Source organism: Orycteropus afer, unplaced genomic scaffold (assembly GCF_000298275.1).
Source record: "Orycteropus afer afer isolate SDZICR_OR568_19922 unplaced genomic scaffold, OryAfe1.0 scaffold00079, whole genome shotgun sequence".
Taxonomy (NCBI): Eukaryota; Metazoa; Chordata; class Mammalia; order Tubulidentata; family Orycteropodidae; genus Orycteropus; species Orycteropus afer.
The window spans coordinates 8907096-8925992 of NW_006921666.1; the positions used below are offsets into that span (position 1 = coordinate 8907096).

Genomic DNA, 18897 nt, shown 5'->3' on the forward strand with positions numbered 1-18897 from the left:
GATGTGTTCTGGGTCTGTATCCTGCTCCCTTGTTTCTACCACTTTATCTTGCTTCTTTGTGTGGACTGTGATGGTCTGTTGTCTCTGAGACATTGTGGCATTGTTGTATTTAGATCTCTGTTAACTGTTTGTGAAGAACATCCAGGGGTGATTCAGGCGCTTTTTGGTAGTTTTTTATCATTGGCCCGTTGATGGAGAAGGAGGTGGTGGCCCTTGGGGAGTAAGTGAAGTTGCAGGAGATGTGGGTGTAGTTGTGTCTTATGGGGACTGTTGCTGTCTCCCACTCAATTAGACAAAAATTACAATTGAATAACCATCAAAAAACAGTAAGCACATGGACAAAAAATACACCATGTAAGCACATAGGAACAGTAACCAAAAAAAAAGAAAAAAGGGAAAAAGAAGAAGAAAGAAACGAGAAAACCTGCAATATCTGGGGATAGGGCAATAAGAGAAAAAAGGTAGAGAAGGAGAATAATGAAGGAAAAATGGGAAAAATGCAAAAAGAAAAACAAGGAACAGGGTTAACCAGGAGAAAAAAAAGAAAAAAAAAAATTTCCAACCAGGTACAGGGAAAAGAAAAAGAGCTGAAAACTAGGACCTGGGAGGGGAAGAATAAAGAATAAAAAGGAAAAAAGTATTATTAATAATAGTAGTTTTAAAACAGACAAAAACAAGCAAACTAAAAACCAGAAAAAAGAAAAAGAAAAAGAAAAAAATCAGGGGAGGATAGGGCAGGGCACCCAGGCTCCACCTGAGCACACAGACTGGGATGGAGTTACTCTGGGCCCAGAACATGGGTGGTGGGAGTGGGGGATGGCCACACCTCCATTCACCAAGGAGTGTGGGGTATAAGAGTAACAAGGAGAATGTCGCACCTTTCAGTCGTCCAGGTCCAGAGTGTCCTTGGGGTTACTGGCAAGCAGGACCTGTTCTTAAGCCCCTGGAATCTGGGAAAGTGCTGTCTCTTTAAATATCCAAAATGGTCAAGCCATTTGTAAACATTCAAAATGGCGGCACCCTCTGAACAGGCAAAAGTCCACAGCTCAGCCGGTCTTTCTCTGTGCTTTGCCTTTTATTCCCCAACCACCAGAGCAGTCCTCCGTGCAGTCTCTGGCTAGCAGGCTGATTTTTAGTTTAATTCTTAGGTCCTACCACCACCTGGCACTCTCTAAGCTGTCTGTGCTGTGCCTTCAGGCTCGCTCAGGATTGCTGCCAGACCACAGCTTCATATGTCTTCTGTTTGGGTATTTTCATGCAAATTCTTTTGCTAGTTGGGGTTTAGTCCACTTCTCCTTCCCTTCAAGGCTCAGGGGTCCAGGATTATCTTCTGAGTCTGTGTTAATTGGTTCCCCTTTTCTTTGTCGAAGAGGGTCTGTGCAGTCTTTCTCCCTATTCCGCCATCATACCAGGAGTCAATCGCTCTTCCCCCCATTCATTCTTGATATTGTTTTTTTTTTTTTGTGAAAACTCTTTATAATCATACTATTATTTAGAAAAGGAATCAAAACCTGAAAATGTTATTATAATACACACAAGTGTATTATACAACTGTAGCTGATATTCCTAGCGTATTAAAGTCTGACTCACCAAACTTTCAGAATGAATTACTCTTTACCACCTAAGTGTTTGTGGAAGAAAGTCTGGAGTTGCTTCCAAGCATCTACCTGGGCCATGGCATGAGCCCTGGACTCCCCTCCCCAGATAACAGGACTGCCCACCAAGGTGTGCAGGGAAGCCCGGCACATGGGGAAGTAAGGAGGCTCAATGTAGTGCCCGGCCCCTGGGTAACAGATGATCTGTGGCTTTTCTTTACCATGGGCCTGTAAGCGGTTAGAGGCCTCAGTAGCATGGAACTCACTCTTCCAGTTGTGATCATCCAGACCAACAAGGAACAGGAAGGTGCACTTAGCCCTTTCCACAGGAATGAAGCTCTTCTGGTCAGGTCCTTCCAAAGGGCTGTTGAGGGCATCCATGATGTCTGCAAGGCCATCTCTGGTCATCTTGATTCGATTTCGGTTGACGCCCACAGGGGGCAGGCTCTCATCTTTATAGTGTAAAACTCCCCCAACATTGGCCACAGAGCCATTGATTATGGTGGCAGCTGTGATGCCCTTCAAGAACGAGGCCATGGAGAGACAGAGCTCACCCCCTTTAGAAATTCCAAGCAGCCCAACTCCTGGACCTTTTACCTGAGAAAAGGACAGAGGCAAGAGGAGAGTGAGTGATCAGCTTTGGAAATCAGGTGGTTCTACTGTTTTACTGAAATTTACAGGCTTGGGAAACTTACTTATCCTTCCTCTCTATCTTCCTCTTTACAATTTCTCCAGCATTGTTCTTGGTGACTTTAACATCCATGTGGATGCTACATCAAGTACCTTGGACTCTCAGTTCCTTGACCTCCATGTCTCCAAAGAGCCATCTACTCCACCTAAGTCACCCACTCTCACTGTCATACTCTCTAAACCTAGTCATCATCAAATAATTACATCACCTTCAAAATCTCACCTTCAAGCATTTCACCCTCTGATTGCCATCTTAAATATTTCCAGTTTTGTTACTCTTGTTGTTGTTGTTATGTGCCGTCGAGTCGGCCCCGACTCATAGCGACCCCTCCTTGGGTTTCCAAGGCAGTATCACTACGGAAGTAGGATTGCCCAACCTTCCTTCCAAGGAGTGGCTGGTGGGTTTGAACCGCCAGCCTTCTGGTTAGCAGTCAAGTGCGTTAGCCACTATGCTACCAGAGCTCCTAGTGCTACCCCTTCCAGCAACTTTTCTACCTCTTTGAAACCCTGACCTAACATTTTCCCACTATCAATACCTTATTCCAATTTTAATTTCTCTTCTCATCTAGCTTAGACTTCATGCTTCATAATTGTAGTTACTCCCTTGCAAACACTCTAAACTCTTTAAAAAGAAAATTATTGTGATTTGGGTGAAAGTTTACAGAGCAAATTCATTTTCCATACAGCAGTTCATACACATTTTGTTTCATGGCATTGACTGCAATTCCCCACAATGTAACAGGTCTCTTCGCACTTCCTCCCTGTAGTTACCTCTTCCTTGTGTCTTTCTTTCCTATGCATTCCTGTCCCCTGAGCTATTTCCCTGTGCAAATACTGCCCTTCTGTTCTTCCATGATTGATCAGCAAACACTCTAAACTCTTTAATACAGCTCTTCTTTGGTCATACTTGACTAGAAAAGTGCTAATCCTGTTTAAATCCACTATCTACTTCCTCCAGGTCTGCATTTGTCAAAACATATTGCTGGAAAAAAATACACATTTGTGCTGACAGATCTTACTTTCATTTCATGATCACAAATTTCAAATGAGCACCCACACTGCCTACCACATTTCACTGGTATGTTAGCTTTCCTCTTCTCCAAAAGACCATTTTAAATCTCCACTCTTCAAACCCCTTCAACCTAAATTTCTCCTCACTTGCAGCTTCTCATACTTCATTAAGAAAACAGAAGCTATTCAGTAGGAACTCTTCCTCATTTTCCCAATGACAAATCTACCTACTTCCACATGAACTCCAGCTCTCTGCCTTCCTTCATGTTTCCAAGGAAGAAATACCCATGTTCTTATCACATGTCAGCACATGTGCTCTGGATCCCATCCACTCTGCCTTTCTGAAGGACTTCACTATTGTAATCACTTCCCCTCTCTCTCTCCTCCTTCATAACATTCTTCTCTATTGGCTCATTCCTATCAGTATTTGCTCTAGTATTGTTAGGTGCCGTCAAGTTGTCTCCAACTCATAGCAACCTTATGTGCACTGGAAACACTGCCCAATCCTGTGCCATCCTCACAATCCTTGCTATACCTGAGCCCATCACTGCAGCCACCGTATCAATCCATCTTGTTGAGGGACTTCCCCTCTTTCATCGACCCTCCACTTTACCAAGCATGATATCCTTCTCCCGGGAATGGTTTCTTCTGACAACATGACCAAAATAGGTGAGACGAAGTCTGGCTATTCTTGCTTCTAAGGAGCATTCTGGCTGTACTTCTTCCAGGACAGATTTGTTAGTTCTTTTAGCAGTCCATGGTACTTTCAGCATTCTTTGCCAGCACCACAACTCAAAAGCATCAACTCTTCTTCGGTCTACCTTATTCATTCTTCAGCTCTCATATGTAGAAGAGGCACTTGGGTTAGGTGCACCTTAGTCTTCAAGGAGACATCTTTGCTCTTCAGCACTTGAAAGAAGTCTTTTGCAGCAGATTTGCCCAATGGAATACATCGTCTGATGTCTTGACTGCTGCTTCCATTGGTGTTGCTTGTAGAACCAAGTAATATGAAGTCTTTGACAACTTCAATCTTTTCTCCATTTATCATGATGCTGTTTATTGGTCCAGTTGTGAGGATTTTTATTTTCTTTACATTGAGGCATAATCCAGACTGTAGTCTTCAATCTTCATCAGTAAGTGCTTCATGTCATCCTCACTTTCAGCAAGCAAAGTTGTGTCATCTGGGTATCACAGGTTGTTAATGAGCCTTCCTCCAATCTGGATGCCACATTCTTCTTCATATAATCCAGCTTCTCTGATTATTTGCTCAGCATACAAATTGAGTAAGTATTGTGAAAGGCTACAACCCTGACACACTCCCATCCTGATTTTAAACCAGGCAGTATCTCCTTGTTCTGTTCGAACAACAGCCTCCTGGTCTGTGTACAGGTTCCTCAAGAGTACAGTTAAGTGTTCTGGGATTCCCATTCTTCTCAATGTCATCCATAATTGGTTATGATCCAGACAATCAAATGCTTTTGCATAGTGAATAAAACATAAGTAAACATCTTTCTGGTATTCTTTGCTTTGAGCCAAGAAGCCAAGATCCATCTGACATGAGCAATGATATCCCTCATTCCACATGCTCTTCTGAATCCAGCCTACATTTCTGGAAGTTCTCTGTCAATATACTGCTGCAACCGTGTTTGAATTATCTTCAGTAAGATTTTACTTGCATGTAATATTAATGATATTGTTTGATAATTTCCACATTCTGTAGGATCACCTTTGTTTGGAATGGGTACAAATACGGATATCTTCCAGTCAGTTGGCCAGGTAGCTGTCTCCCAAATCTCTTGGCATAGCCAAGTGAGTGCCTCCAGCATGGTATCCATTTGTTGAAACTCTCAATGGGTGTTCCGTCAACTCCTGGAGCCTTATTTTTCTCCAATTCCTTCAGTGCAGCCTTCTTCCTTCAGTACCATTGGTTCTTGATCATATGCCACCTCCTGAAATGGATGAATATCGACCAATTCTTTTTTGTTCAGTGACTCTGGGTATTCCTTACATCTTCTTTTGATGTAGTCTATCTGATTCCTGTGTACTCCATCTGGCAAAATCCATGTGTATAGCTGCCGTTTGTGTTGTTGAAAACAGGTATTTGCAATGAGGAAGTCGTTGGTTTCGCAAAATTCTATCATAAGATCTCCAGCATTATCCCTATCACTAAGGCCATATTTTCCAATTACCGGTGATTCTTGTTTGTTTCCAGCTTTTGCGTTAAAATCACCAGTGATAATCAATGCATCTTGATTGCCTATTTGCTCAATTTCAGACTACAGAATTTGGTAAAAATCTTAAATTTCCTCACCTTTGGTATTGGTGGTTGGTGCATAAATTTGAATAATAGTAGTATTGACTGGTCTTCCTTATAGGCATATAGATATTATCCTATCACTGACACATTGTACTTCAGGACAGAACTTGAAACATTCTTTGTGACAATGAATGCCATGCAGTTTCTCTTCAACTCCTTTAAAAGCATAATAGATCATATGGTTGTCTGATCCAAAGTGGCCAAAACCAGTCCGTTCCAGCTCACTAATGCCTAGGATATTGATCTTTATGTGTTGCATTTCATTTTTGACAACTTCCAATTTTCCTAGATTCACACTTCGTACATTCCATGTTCTAATTAGTAATGGATGTTTGCAGCTGTTTCTTCTTATTCTGAGTCGTGCTCTACTACTATTTATCTTTTAGTAATAGTCCACATCTTGACTCCACATCTACTCTTGTTACAGTCCTAATTCTCTACTCTCATTCACAGAAAAATTTGTGAAAAAGTTGTCTGTTATTGCTCTTTTCCTCGTCTTCCATTCTCTATTCAGTCCTCTTAAGGGTAGTTCCACAAGGACTGCTCTCATCAGTTACCAGTGCCTCTGTGTTACAACAAAATGTCTAGTTTGGTGACCTCTCAGCAGTAATCTGTTTTCTTCATGGCTTTTCTTCACTGGCTTCACCCATGTATTCCTCACAGAAGTACTAGGAATTAGATGATATTATTATCATCTCTATTTTTCAAAGAAGGAAACAGAAGTCCCAAAATTATGGAGCAGGTAATTAGCAAAATCAAAACTCAGATTTAACTTATCTATATATACTCGGAGCTCTGGTAGCGTAATGCCTAAGGCACTTGACTGCTAACCAGAAGGCTGGCGGTTCAAACCCACCTCGAAAGGAAGGTTGGGCAATCTACTTCCGTAGTAATACTGCCTCGGAAACCCAAAGAGGGGTCGCTATGAGTCGGGTCCGACTCGACAGCACATAACAACAACAAAATATATACTCTCTGGCTCCACTATACCCTATTGCCTCTTCTACATGCTTCTTTCCACCTTGAGTTGTGACTTAATTCTAAAATAAGCAAAGTTTATCTTCTGATTCTGTAGTACCCTGAGCCTAGAATGCTCAAAATATTTCCTAGTACCCAGGGTTTTTGGTTGCCCCATTCCTCCTTTAAAAGTTACCTTCATCCTGTGCTCTCACATGTTCATGACCCAAAATGGGAGAGGGCTGCTAAACACAAACATGTAATGTGGGGCCTCTGGAGAAAGTGATTTCCTTCTTCTTTCCCCTTACTTCCTGTGTCAAACCTAAGGTTTTCAAATATGTTTGGGCTCACCATTAAATATGATAAGACACTGGAATTTTAAATTCCATGATACCAACTAAATGAGCCCTGTTAAGTGCAGTGGTTAAGTGTTCAGCTGCTGATTAAAAGGTCAGCAGTTTGAACCCACCAGAGGATCTGCAGGAGAAAAGACTTGGTAATCTGTTCCTGTAAAGATTACAGCCTAAAAAAATCCTATGGGGCAGTTCTACTCTGACACATGGGATCACTAGGAGTCAAAAAATCAACTTGACAGCCCCTTAACAATAACAACAATACCAACTAGGAACAGCTTTACCAGCAGGAAATAAAGTAATATACAACTGTATACAAACTGTCTATGATAAGTATCCATAAAAGGTAGTGTGTATGGGGGCTGCAGAGTGCTTGGCATGAATGAGCCAAGTTCTATGAGAACCAAGATCATTAATGAGGATGAGACTCCACAGGTATGTAGTTCATAAGGCTTAGAGAAGAACCAACCTCAGGGTGATTGAGCAGGTAGTTCACAGCTTCTTCAAAGTACTCCAGGTGGAGGGTCTCTATGCCCTTGGGGAGGTCTTCATAGTTATAATAAGCCAGAGCCATCACAGCAAAACCCTTCCCAGCCAGCAGACTAGCTCGGTACTCCAGAAGGCCACCGCCAGCTCCATAAATGTCCACGACTCCAGGAAAGGGTCCAGGTTCTTGGGAAGGAACAAAACACAAAACTAAACTATTCCTGAAACAAACTCCATTTTGTTGCCTGTTTGGTGATGTCAGAGTTTTCTACTGACAATCAGAAATGCGGCAGGTCTCTTGTCTTCAAGCATCCAAAGAGTGGCTTGGTCTAAATGCATAGTCCCTGTCTACTCTCAAGAGTATCAAAGCCCAACAATTTTTAGAAAAAGCATGTATGACTTTTGTTAATTAAAAAATAATTTACATACAAACAACAAATCATTGCTTTCTCCTCCTAAAAACAGACAATGCCAACTGCTAGTGAGGATGTAGAGCAACTGGAACTCTCATACATTGCTGGGGAGAATACAAAATGATACAGCCACAGTGGAAAACAGTTTGGCAATTTCTTGCACATTTAAACATATACTTATCACATGACCCCACAATCGCATTCCTAGGTATTTACCCAAGAGAAATGAAAACTTGTATTCACACAAAAATTTGTACGTAAATGTTTACACTGACTTTATTCATAATTTCCAAAGATTAGAAACAACCCAAATGTTGTTCAGGTGGTGAATGAAAAAACCATGGTGCCTCATACAAGGGAGTACTACTGAGAAATAACGAGAAGGAAGTACTAATACATGTGACAGCATAAGGACTCTGCTACTGAATACTGCTAAATGAAGGAAGCCAGACTCAAAAAGCTACATACTCATTCTGCATGATTCCATTTATAAGATATTGTGGAAAAGACAAAATTATAGGGGCAAAAAACAGATCCATTTTGCCAGTGGCTCGGGTAGGAGGAGGGGCTTACTACAAAGGGGCACTAGTGAATTCTGAGGGGTGATGGAAATGCTCCATCTTGTTTGTGGTGGTAGCTACATGACTAAGTTTGTCAAAGCTAGAACTGTACACCAAAGAGGGTATTCAGTCACATTTTGCTGTATTAAATTATATTTCGATTAAATAATGCAAAATCCAAAAGTAACAACATTGCCTTGCTAGTTGAAAAATAACAATTTCAACAGAAGTAATTATGCTTGTTTTTTTTTTTTTTCTTTTCAATTAAAGGCAGATTTACTTAGGGGAAGAAATAAATAACTTCTTGTATAGAATCCTGGAGTTTGGGTCTAAGCAATTAGGTGAGTAGTACTCCCTGCTAGTTACTAAAAGGGGGAAGACTGAGAGAAGAGAAGGTCTTGGGTGTGCAGAGACTCAAGAGTTGCAGCTGGACTATGTTTAGATAGAAATGGAGACATGTATAAAATAAAAAGTCCCTCCTCACTTCACTCTAAATCCCACTCCCCAGAACAACCTCTCTAAAACACAAATATAAATTCATATATTCTCTATACACATTTATAGTTGTCTTTGTTTCTCATTTATAAAGTATGGTGATCCTGCAACTTATCACTCAATAGATGTGTGTTGTTATTTTTAATAGTGTAGAGTATTCCATGGAATGAATGTGTTATAATTTTTTGAACTATTCCTCAATTAACGAATATATGAATTGTCTCAATTTTTAAAAAATTAATAATGCTTCAATTGCTCTACTAATGAATATGTTTTTGTACCCTCTGGTGGCAGAGTGGGTAGGGCATTTGGCTGCTAACAAGAAGGTCGGTGGTTCAAACCCACCAGCTGCTCCAACAAGAGGATGATGAGGCAATCTACTTCCATAAAGATTTACAGCCTTGGAAACTCAGTGAGGTCACTATGAGAATCAACTCAATGGCAGGGTTTTGTTCTTTTTGGCTATGTATTTCCATGGGAGCTCTGGTAGCGTAGTGCCTAAGGCACTTGACTGCTAACCAGAAGGCTGGCGGTTCAAACCCACCAGCCACTCCTTGGAAGGAAGGTTGGGCAATCTACTTCCGTAGTGATGTTGTTGTTGTTGTTGTGTGCCGTTGAGTCGGACCCGACTCATAGCGACCCCTCCTTGGGTTTCTGAGGCAGTATCACTACAGAAGTAGATTGCCCCATCTTCTTTCCGAGGAGTGATACTGCCTCCGAAACCCAAGGAGGGGTCGGCACATAACAACAACAACATGTATTTCCATAAGGCAGATGACTAGACATGGTATTGCCAGGTTAAGAGCTATTAAGACTGAGCTTTTTGTTTTACTCACTTTGGTGATGAGTTTAAATGTACATGTATATTTTTTATGCTAATCCTTTGTAGGTTATGTGTTGCAAATATGTCCTTTCATATGTCTCTTTCCTTTCCTTTGTTGTTTTGTTATGTGCCGTAGTGTGGACCCGACTCATAGCGACCCCTCCTTGAGTTTCCGAAGCGGTATAGCTACAGAAGTAGTCCAACCTTCCTTCGGAAGAGTGGCTGGTGCGTTTGAACCGCCAGCCTTCTGGTTAACAGTCAGCCTACGATGTTTTTTTAACTTATCACTGGATCTTAAGGAACCCTCAGAAAGTTTTGAAGCGCTAGCGCCACCTCCCCAGGAAGCCTTACATTACATTCCTGGCTCTGACATCTCAAGTATATTTTTTCAACTCCACGGAGCTCTGGAATGTTGGGAGCTACGTCCTTCCTCTTTCTACAGCAAGTCAAACAAGACAACTGAAGCAGAAGCAATTAGGGAAACTGGTGGCTTACTTGGCGGCAGGAAGAGCGTGGCGCGCACCCGGCCTGTACGCACTGGTTCCCTCCGCACTCCCGGCCCCAGGAAGTGGCGCTCGTGCACCGCCCGGCCTAGGACCCGCCGTGGCTCGGGCTCGTGGCCCTCGAGCACCTCCAGTTCCACCGCAAAGGGCGTCTGCACGTCCCGCTTCACCAGCCGCACCAAGGGCTTCTCTGGCTCCAGGGCCCAGAGGAGGCCCATAGGCTCTAGGCCCACGAAGCTGCCGCCCAGCGCGGGCGCGCGCGCCAGGTCCAGCTCGCCGCCGCCGTCCGCGCAGTAGCGCGCGTGGGCCCGGAAGATCACGCCCTTCTCATCCCGCAGGGACGAGCGCAGTGTGACCGGCTGCCCCGGTCCCAGCCCACGCACCACGATGCGCACCGGCTCGTCCCAGCCGCAGCGGCCCATGGGCTCAAAGATCAGAGTTGCAGTCATCCGGACTGGGGTCCAAGAGACTAGGCCACCGGCCCTCAGCTGTGGAGGTCTTTGCAACCGCACCAAAATCTCCGAGCGCCATCGGCAGATCCAGGAAGCTCGTAGGACAGCTGGGGCAGAGGCACTCATGCTGCGCCTTGAATTCAGTCCTTGGCTGTGGAGAAATAGGTTAAAGGTCCTCTAGTGGCGAACTCCCTATTTGCGGGCCAAGGGCCAGGAACTCTCGGGGCCAGAGCAGCCTGTTCAGGGGAGATGGGAAGGCCACACAGTCCAGCCAGTTGGGGGTATGCCGTTGAAAGCAAGCACGAGCGAAAACAGACATCCATGAACTTGCCTAAAGCCGCCTGTATTGAGAATCTCTGCGTCTATAAAGAACTTCCTACTTCCTCTCAGTACTGTGAGCTGGGATGAGTGGGTCAGACTGGAACTGTCTCTTAAGGAACTTACCAAACTCCCATCAGTGGATTCGACTCATAGCGACCCCTCCTTGGATTTCCACTAGGGAAGTAGACTGACCAGTCTTCCTTCCGAGGAGTGGCTGGTATGTTTGAACCGCCAGCGTTCTGGTTAGCAGTCACATGCTTAGGCACTGGGCCACCAGAGCTCCTTTAAGGAACTTGGCACCTAGCAAAGCCTACAGTTGCCAAAATCTTGGGGGCTAAGAAGGATGCAGGACCGTAATTGAGATTTATTGTTTTGAGTAATTCACACCAGTTATTAATCCTAGGCCTTTTTTAAAAAAGTGAGACCCATCTTGGTTTGCTTGTCTCTGTGTTGCATTGTAGTCACACATCTAAAGATCCTGGCGTCTTAAGAGCAACTATGTGACCACTGAGCTCCTGCTTACAGGCATAAAAATAGCCAACAAGGAAATGCAGTTATTATTTTGGCATACTGGCTTCCACTTTGCTCCATTTAGGCACACATGATCTACGTCTCCTCCTGGACTTGCCCTCTTTCCCACTTTCCCGTAAGCTATTCCTTCTAACCACTAATGGATTTTCTATGATTAATCTTTAGGCCCCTTCCAAGACCTTGTACCTGACTTTACATTTGTAATTTTGTATCCCTTTTTATTAGGAAACCCTGCAAACTGTATAAAGTTCAGCACCCAAAAAACCTGGGTTTGCCTTTGCTCCCAATAAATCCATGCTTTTAAGAGCTTTCCAGAAGGAGCCCTGGTGGCACAGCGATGAAGCACTCAGCTATTAACTAAAATGTCGGGTGGAACCCACCAGCTGCTGTGGCAGATTGTAGACTTATAATAATCCTAAATTACTTTACAGGGCAGCTCTATTCTGTGGTATAGGGTTGCTATGAATTGGAATTGGATCAACAGCAAGGGGTTTGGTTTTTTTGGTAACAATTTTCCCATCCAAGTCTTTTTAGCCAGTTCTCAATGCTCTCATGTCTCACTGTTCAATCAGGCAACTTTTGTTCTGATTTTGTGCGATACTTTACAGAATATTTTGTGCATTTAAAAGTCCCAGAAACTAAAGAAATTAATAACAGCCAATATTTTTTTGACAATCACCACTGTTCCCAAAGCTTTTTCACCACCCCAAACATAATTTCTGTCCATTAAGTGTAAGTCTCCAGTTACCCTCCCCCTTAGCCCCTGGTAACCATGAACTCTTTGTCTGCATTTGTTTATTTTAGATACTTCATAAGTGGAATCATACAATATCTATTAGGCCCTTTTGTGTCTGTCTTATTTCACTTAGCATAATGTTTTCAAGGCTCATTCATGTTATAGCATGCATCAGAATTTCATTTTCTTTATGGCTGAGTAATATTCCATTGTATGTGCTCGGAAGGAAGGTTGGGCAATCTACTTCCAAAGAGATACTGCCTCAGAAACCCAAGGAGGGGTCCCTACAAGTCAAGTCCCACTCCACTGCACATAACAACAACAACAATGTATATATACCACTTTTTGTTTATTCATTCCTCTGTTGATGGTGCTTCAGTTATTTAACCTTTTGGGTACCATAAATAATGCTGGAGTGAACACTGGTGTACAAGTATGTTTGAGTCCCTGCTTTCAGTTCTTTTAGATATATACCTAGGAGCAGACTTGTTGACTCATATGGTAATTCTGTGTTTAACTTTTCGAGAGACTGCCAAAAAGTTTTCCACAGTGGCTGCACCATTTTGCATTCAATGTATAAGAGTTCACGTTTCTCCACACCTTCACCAGCACTTGTTATTTTCTGTTGTGTAGATAATATTTAACACTTGATCCTTACAAGACCCTTATAAAAGGAAATTAAGACCCAGAGGGGTTAGATAACTCATTTGCTGAAGATCACACAGCTAGAAAGTGGAAGTGTTGACATTCACACCTTTGCAGTCTGAGTTTATAACTTGTGCTCTATACCATTACGGCTTAACTTTTCTTACATGATGTCCCATGTAAAAGATGATTTGGAAAATACACACTCCTACACTGTATTGCTGGTAGATGTGTAAACTGGTATGATTGCATGATCTCTTCAGAGAGCAATCTATATAAAAATATTTGAAAGATGCATTCTCTTTGTCTCAGTTGTTGGCAACAGCCGCAAAAAGGTTTGAGATACCCAAAATATGACAAGGGAGGCACACTCAGAGACATGAAAGAACTTTATTCTAAAGGGTGGGGGAGGGCCTTAGGACGTCCAGTGGGCAGCCAGCTGGTCAGGTTCGTAGTCCCCTAAACCCCTTCCTCTTTCCAGAGATATTTATACCTCTGTTTGAGGAACTAACATACAGGTGTTATGAATTCGATATGAGGGCAGTGGTGCCCAATGCCCATAGGGGAGTAGGAGTACTGTCTGGCAGTATGTGTCTGTGATGAAATAAACTAAGGAATGTGGCACCAGAGAGGAAGGGGAGGGAGCAGGGATGACCTTCCATTATTTGGCTAAACAGGATGGAGTCAGGGAGCCATTCTGGAGAGCTTATAGCCATGCCTGTGCACTCTTTAACTCACAATTTCACTTCTAGGAATTTCTTCTAAATACTCATGAATGTGTAAATATTTGGCTATAAGGATGTGTATACACTTTTTTAACAAATTTTTTATTGTGATTTGGGTGAAAGTTTACAGAGCAAATTCACATAAAGCAGTTTATACACATTTTGTTTCACAACATTGACTTTAATTCCCCACAATGTAGCAACTCTCTTCCCACTTTCCTCCCCATAGTTCTCTCTTCCCTGTGTCCTTCCCTCCTATACACTCCCACCACCCCCAGCTGTCTCCCTGTGCATACACTGCCCTTCTGTTCTCATAGGATTGATTGATCGCTCCAAGGAGTGTATCTACCTGATGCAAATGTTCACCCCATCTTCCTGTCTACTGTTTGGCTGGAAGCCACAGGAGTGAATTCAGTTCCAGACCTGAAGGGTGACTAGGAGCCATAGTCTCAGGGGTCTCACCAGGCTCTATCAGACTAGCAAACCTGGTCTTTTTTTTTTAATCAGTTTTGTTCCACATTGTTCTCCTACTCTATCCAGCATCTCTTGCACTGATCCTCCTCTGAGTGGCTGACGGTGCTAGCTGGGTGCCATCTAGTTCTTCTGGTCTCATGGTCTTAGAAGCTGAGGATCATATTGTCTACCAGTCCCTTGGACTAGTGGTTTCCATGCATCTTTGTTTTTTTTCCTCATTCTTCTTTGCTCTGGATGAGGAGAGACCAATTGTTGCATCTAGATGCCCACTTGAAAGCTTTTAAGACCCCAGTTGCTACTCACCAAAGTAGGATGTAGAACAATGTTTTTGTGTATTATATGATGCCAATTGAGCTTGATGTTTCCTGGGACCATAGTTCTGAGCCAACAGGTCCAACTACTTGCTCCCACCAGGTAGCTGGCTGTGGCCAAGAAGCCACCACAGCCTTGCCCCTTGTCAGCTCTATTATATACCCGGACATTCTTACAGCTCATACAAAAACGCATATAGAAATACCATCTGCTAACCCTATCCATGGTTATGGGCACATTGCCCCATGCCTAGACATACCTAACCGTTCAGCCTGTCTACCCAGCTATCCACCTGTAGATCAATGTGTGCATATACTTTTAATAGATGAAAAATTTGAAACTAGCAATAGAAAACTGATGAAATTATGGAAGATATACAGCCATTAAAATGATATAGCAAAAGAATATATGATGAGGAAATTTTATGAAATTGGAAAAAGCAGGTTATGGAATGGTATATATGATTTTGAAAAAGAAATCAATACATTAAAAAACAAGCAAACAAAAGACTAGTCAAAACCTACCCCAAACTGTTAGGCCTTGGGGTATTATGGGTAGTTTTAATTTTCTGCTTTGTCCAGAATTTCTATCAGAAAAATGACATGGTTTTAGTTTTGTTGTGGGAATTTCCCAGGGAGGTTAAACTTCCTCTTGCATAGGTGAGGAGAGTCAGAAAAACTTCCCTGGATGCATGGGTAGTGACATGAACGTTTATTCAGAATAGGAACAAAGAGAATCAGGACAGAATGGATTTAAAAGATAAAAGAAAACAGGCTTACAAACATTTGCTAGCATATTCAGTGTCTAGTGGCAGCAGGCTGGGATGGAGCCAAGATGACTGCTAATACCTCCTATTTTGCGGGGATATTTATACCTGGGTTTGAGGAATTGGGGACAGGGGTTATGTGACTGGAAACAGAGGTTCTAGTGCCTGGGTTTAGACTCAGTGGTGCCAAGTCCCTATCAGGCAGGGGCCCCAGACCACCACCTGTGTGTGCTCCCAGACAGCTGTTTTTGTTTTTTTTTTTTTTTTAACCAAATCCTGTTGTCAGGAAAAGGAGCTCTGGTAGCATAGTGCCTAAGGCACTTGACTGCTAACCAGAACGCTGGTGGTTCAAACCCACCAGCCACTCCTCGGAAGGAAGATGGGGCAATCTACTTCCATAGTGATACTGCCTCGGAAACTCAAGGAGGGGTCGCTATGAGTCAGGTCCAACTCGATGGCACATAACAACAACAACAGTGCCACTCTAAGGAGCTCTGGTAGCGTAGTACTAAAGGCACTCAACTGCTAACCAGAAGGCTGGTGGTTCAAACCCACCAGCCACTCCTCGGAAGGAAGGTTGGGCAATCTACTTCCATAGTGATACCGCCTCGGAAACTAAAGGAGGGGTTGCTATGAGTCAGGTCCAACTCACAGCACATAATGACAACAGTGACACTCTCACAGAAATACCACAAAATGGGATGGCTTAAGAAATAGGAGTCCATTCTCTTACAGTTTGGAGGCTTTAAATCCAAGTTCAAAGTGCCAGTTTCTAGGATCTGGGTAAAAGCCCCTCAACCTTGGGCTTCAGCTCTACCTCCTGCTCCTGGCCCATTGGAGCAAAAGCCTTTTCTTCACTCAGCTGCTGGCTGCTGAGGCTGACAAGCCCAAGGTAGACAAGTAATAAGGCACAGTCCTGATGTTACCCAACCACACAGTAGGCTTCTGAACAATGACATGGCTACATGCAGGGTTCAAGTGTGCCATGAACTAGAGACCATTTCCCAAGCCTTCTCCTTATATACAAGAAGCAGACCACATCCCTAAGGCAGCTACTTGGCTGCTTACAGTACATTCCACCATGAAGGTGATTACCAGTCTCATCATGGGGAATACTACATCTAGCAACTCAGCCACTCAACCAGGCCCAGCCAAGTAGACACACAAACTTAACTACCACACTGGGCAAATGACTTCTGTAAAGATTTACCGCCTCAGAAACCCAAAAGGGGTTGCTATGAGTTGGAATTGACTTGATGGCACTGAGTTTGGTTTTTTTGGTGATTGTCAGGAAAAGGAGCCCTTGTGGCATAGTGCCTAAGGCATCTGACTGCTAACCAAAAGGCTGACGGTTCAAACCCACCAGCCACTCCACAGAAGGATGGCTGGGCAATCTACTTGCATAAAGATTTACTCCCTTGGAAACCCAAAAGGGGTCATTATGAGTCAGAACCGACTCTATGGCAGTGAGTTTTTTTGTTTGTTTGTTTTAATTGTCAGGAAAGAATCTTTAATTAGGTTAATAAGGGTCTGGAGTACTGAAGTCACTCAGAATCCTTAGCACTTTTTCAGCCAAAAGTAAGTGGCTCAAAGTTAAAAGTCGTTTTTCAGTTCTAGCTGAAACTCACTCATCATGATTACAATTTTATTAAAGCAAAAAAAGATACAAATAAATGTATAGTGTGAGGTCTGGGAGGTCCCCAACATGGAGCTTCCACATCTCAAGAAACGATGTGCCACCCTCCCATGTACATTGATGTCTTTCATCAACCAGGAAGCCCCAAAGTGTTTTATTAGAGCAGTATACACCCAACAGTTCATTTTCTACCACATTAGGCACTGTCCCAGGAAAAAAATAACTTGTGACCATGCTGTTACCCTAATCTTCCCAGTCCAACTTTTTAAATACCTAGTGCTCTTGTGACTATGTAGCCTTCGTAGTTAAGAAGAAAAGGAGGAACTAAATTTAGTGTCATGTGCAAAAAATCCTGGAGGGGTAGCATATTAATCATGTGTGACTTAATTTGAGTGAGGTTTTCAATTCTGCCCTAGAGACACATAGGTGAAAGCTAGGTCTTAGCAGAAAGAAACATACCAGAATTCAGGTTTAACACATGAAAGAGAGAAGAACAATCAAACCCCACGGAGAGAAGGAAGGCACTCTGGTGGCATAGTGCCTAAGGCATTTGACTGCTAACCAGTTGGCGGTTCAAACCCACCAGCCACTCCATGGAAGGAAGACTGGGCAATCTTTACTACCTTGGAAACCCAAAGGTGGTCACGATTATTCTAAATCAACTCAATGGTAGTGAGTTTGGTTTTTATGGAGAGAAGGTACTATGCTGAGTCTGGTAGAGGAAGAAGAAATGAGCCAGACTTGTCGAGTAGGGGTCCTTGCTAGTGAAGAAAACCACTACCCAAATTACCTAAAAAATTAGAAGAAGATATTTTGAACAAAAAATGAATATCTGGAATATACAAAAACCAAAAAAGGCAAACTCACTGCCGTCAAGTTGATTTCAACTCACAGCGATTCCCTTTGGGTTTCCGAGGCGGTAAATCTTTCCAGAAGTCGTCCTACCGCAGAGTGGTTGGTGGGTTTGAACTGCCATCCTTCTGCTTAGCAGTCTAACGCCTTAGGCACTATGCCATCAGAGCTCCATGGAATATACAAGAACCCCCAAAATTCAAAAACAAAAATGGCAAAGTTGGCAAAGAATATATGCAGGCAATTCACAGAATGTAAAATGCAAATGATTAACAAGAATATCGAGATATTAAAAATCATTAATAATCAGAAATATGCAAAGTTCAAACAATGGCATACTAAAACATATCCTTCAGATTAGCAAAAGTTAAAAAGTTGGTAAGAATGTGGAGAAATTGGAACTGTCATGAGTTGCTGGAGGAAGTAAAAACTAGCTAAAAAACATCTAGTAGAGCCATTCTGGAAAAGCCTTACAGTAACTAGGGAACTTAATTATGACCCTAGGACCCTGTAAATAGGAGCCCTGTGGGACAACGGTTATGTAATCAGCTGCTAACTGAAAGGTTGTTAGTTAGAATGCACCCAGCAGCTCTGGGGGTGAGAGAGTGGTGATCAGCTTCCATAAAAGATCACAGCCTTGGAAACCCCATGGCGGAGCTGTATTCTGTCACACGGGGTCACTTTAAATTGGAATTGTAATAGCATAAACAGATTAGACTTTCTGGGAGATGAACATGTGTTCCAACTTCATAACTTAAGCTCCATATTAATCTTGTTCAATTTAAACATTGCCTTATTGTACTACTTGTAGTCATAATTACACAAGAATTCTGCCCCTGCAACCACATTCCTAAGATCATAAAACCAAGATAGAAACAGCTCACAGACAGGGCAAGCACATTCCTCAGATCCTGAGACTAAGGAAGAGACATTTGCAAAAGAAATAAGGCGAATATAAATTTGCTGCTTAGATGGCATTTCCTGATAACAGGCCACTCTTGAGATGTCTTCTAGCCCACCACTGTGGTCAGTGTTAACCAGTTGTGGAGCCTGTGAATCCCTGCCCTCCTTTACTACCTGTTGAACTAAGATGGCTGATCCAAGGCCAGACCAAGACTCTAACCAAGAGCAAACAGCAGAGTACACCTGCTTAGAAGAAGTCACGGCATCCATGTTGGACCCACAGACTCCATCTTAGAAAGAGACTATGCATGCACCTAGCCTGAAGGAAGGTGAGGTATATT

At 42.8% G+C, this 18897-nt stretch overlaps 1 protein-coding gene across 1 annotated transcript; it reads right to left on the minus strand.

Moving 5' to 3' along the window:
* Positions 1-1607: 1607 nt before the first annotated feature.
* LOC103197488 (acyl-coenzyme A thioesterase 1-like) lies at positions 1608-10781 on the minus strand. The gene is made up of 3 exons (XM_007941385.2): positions 10196-10781; positions 7393-7595; positions 1608-2192 (listed from the first exon to the last, which is right to left on the minus strand). The coding sequence occupies exons 1-3, from the start codon at positions 10779-10781 to the stop codon at positions 1608-1610; spliced, it is 1374 nt and encodes a 457-aa protein (XP_007939576.2).
* Positions 10782-18897: the final 8116 nt, after the last annotated feature.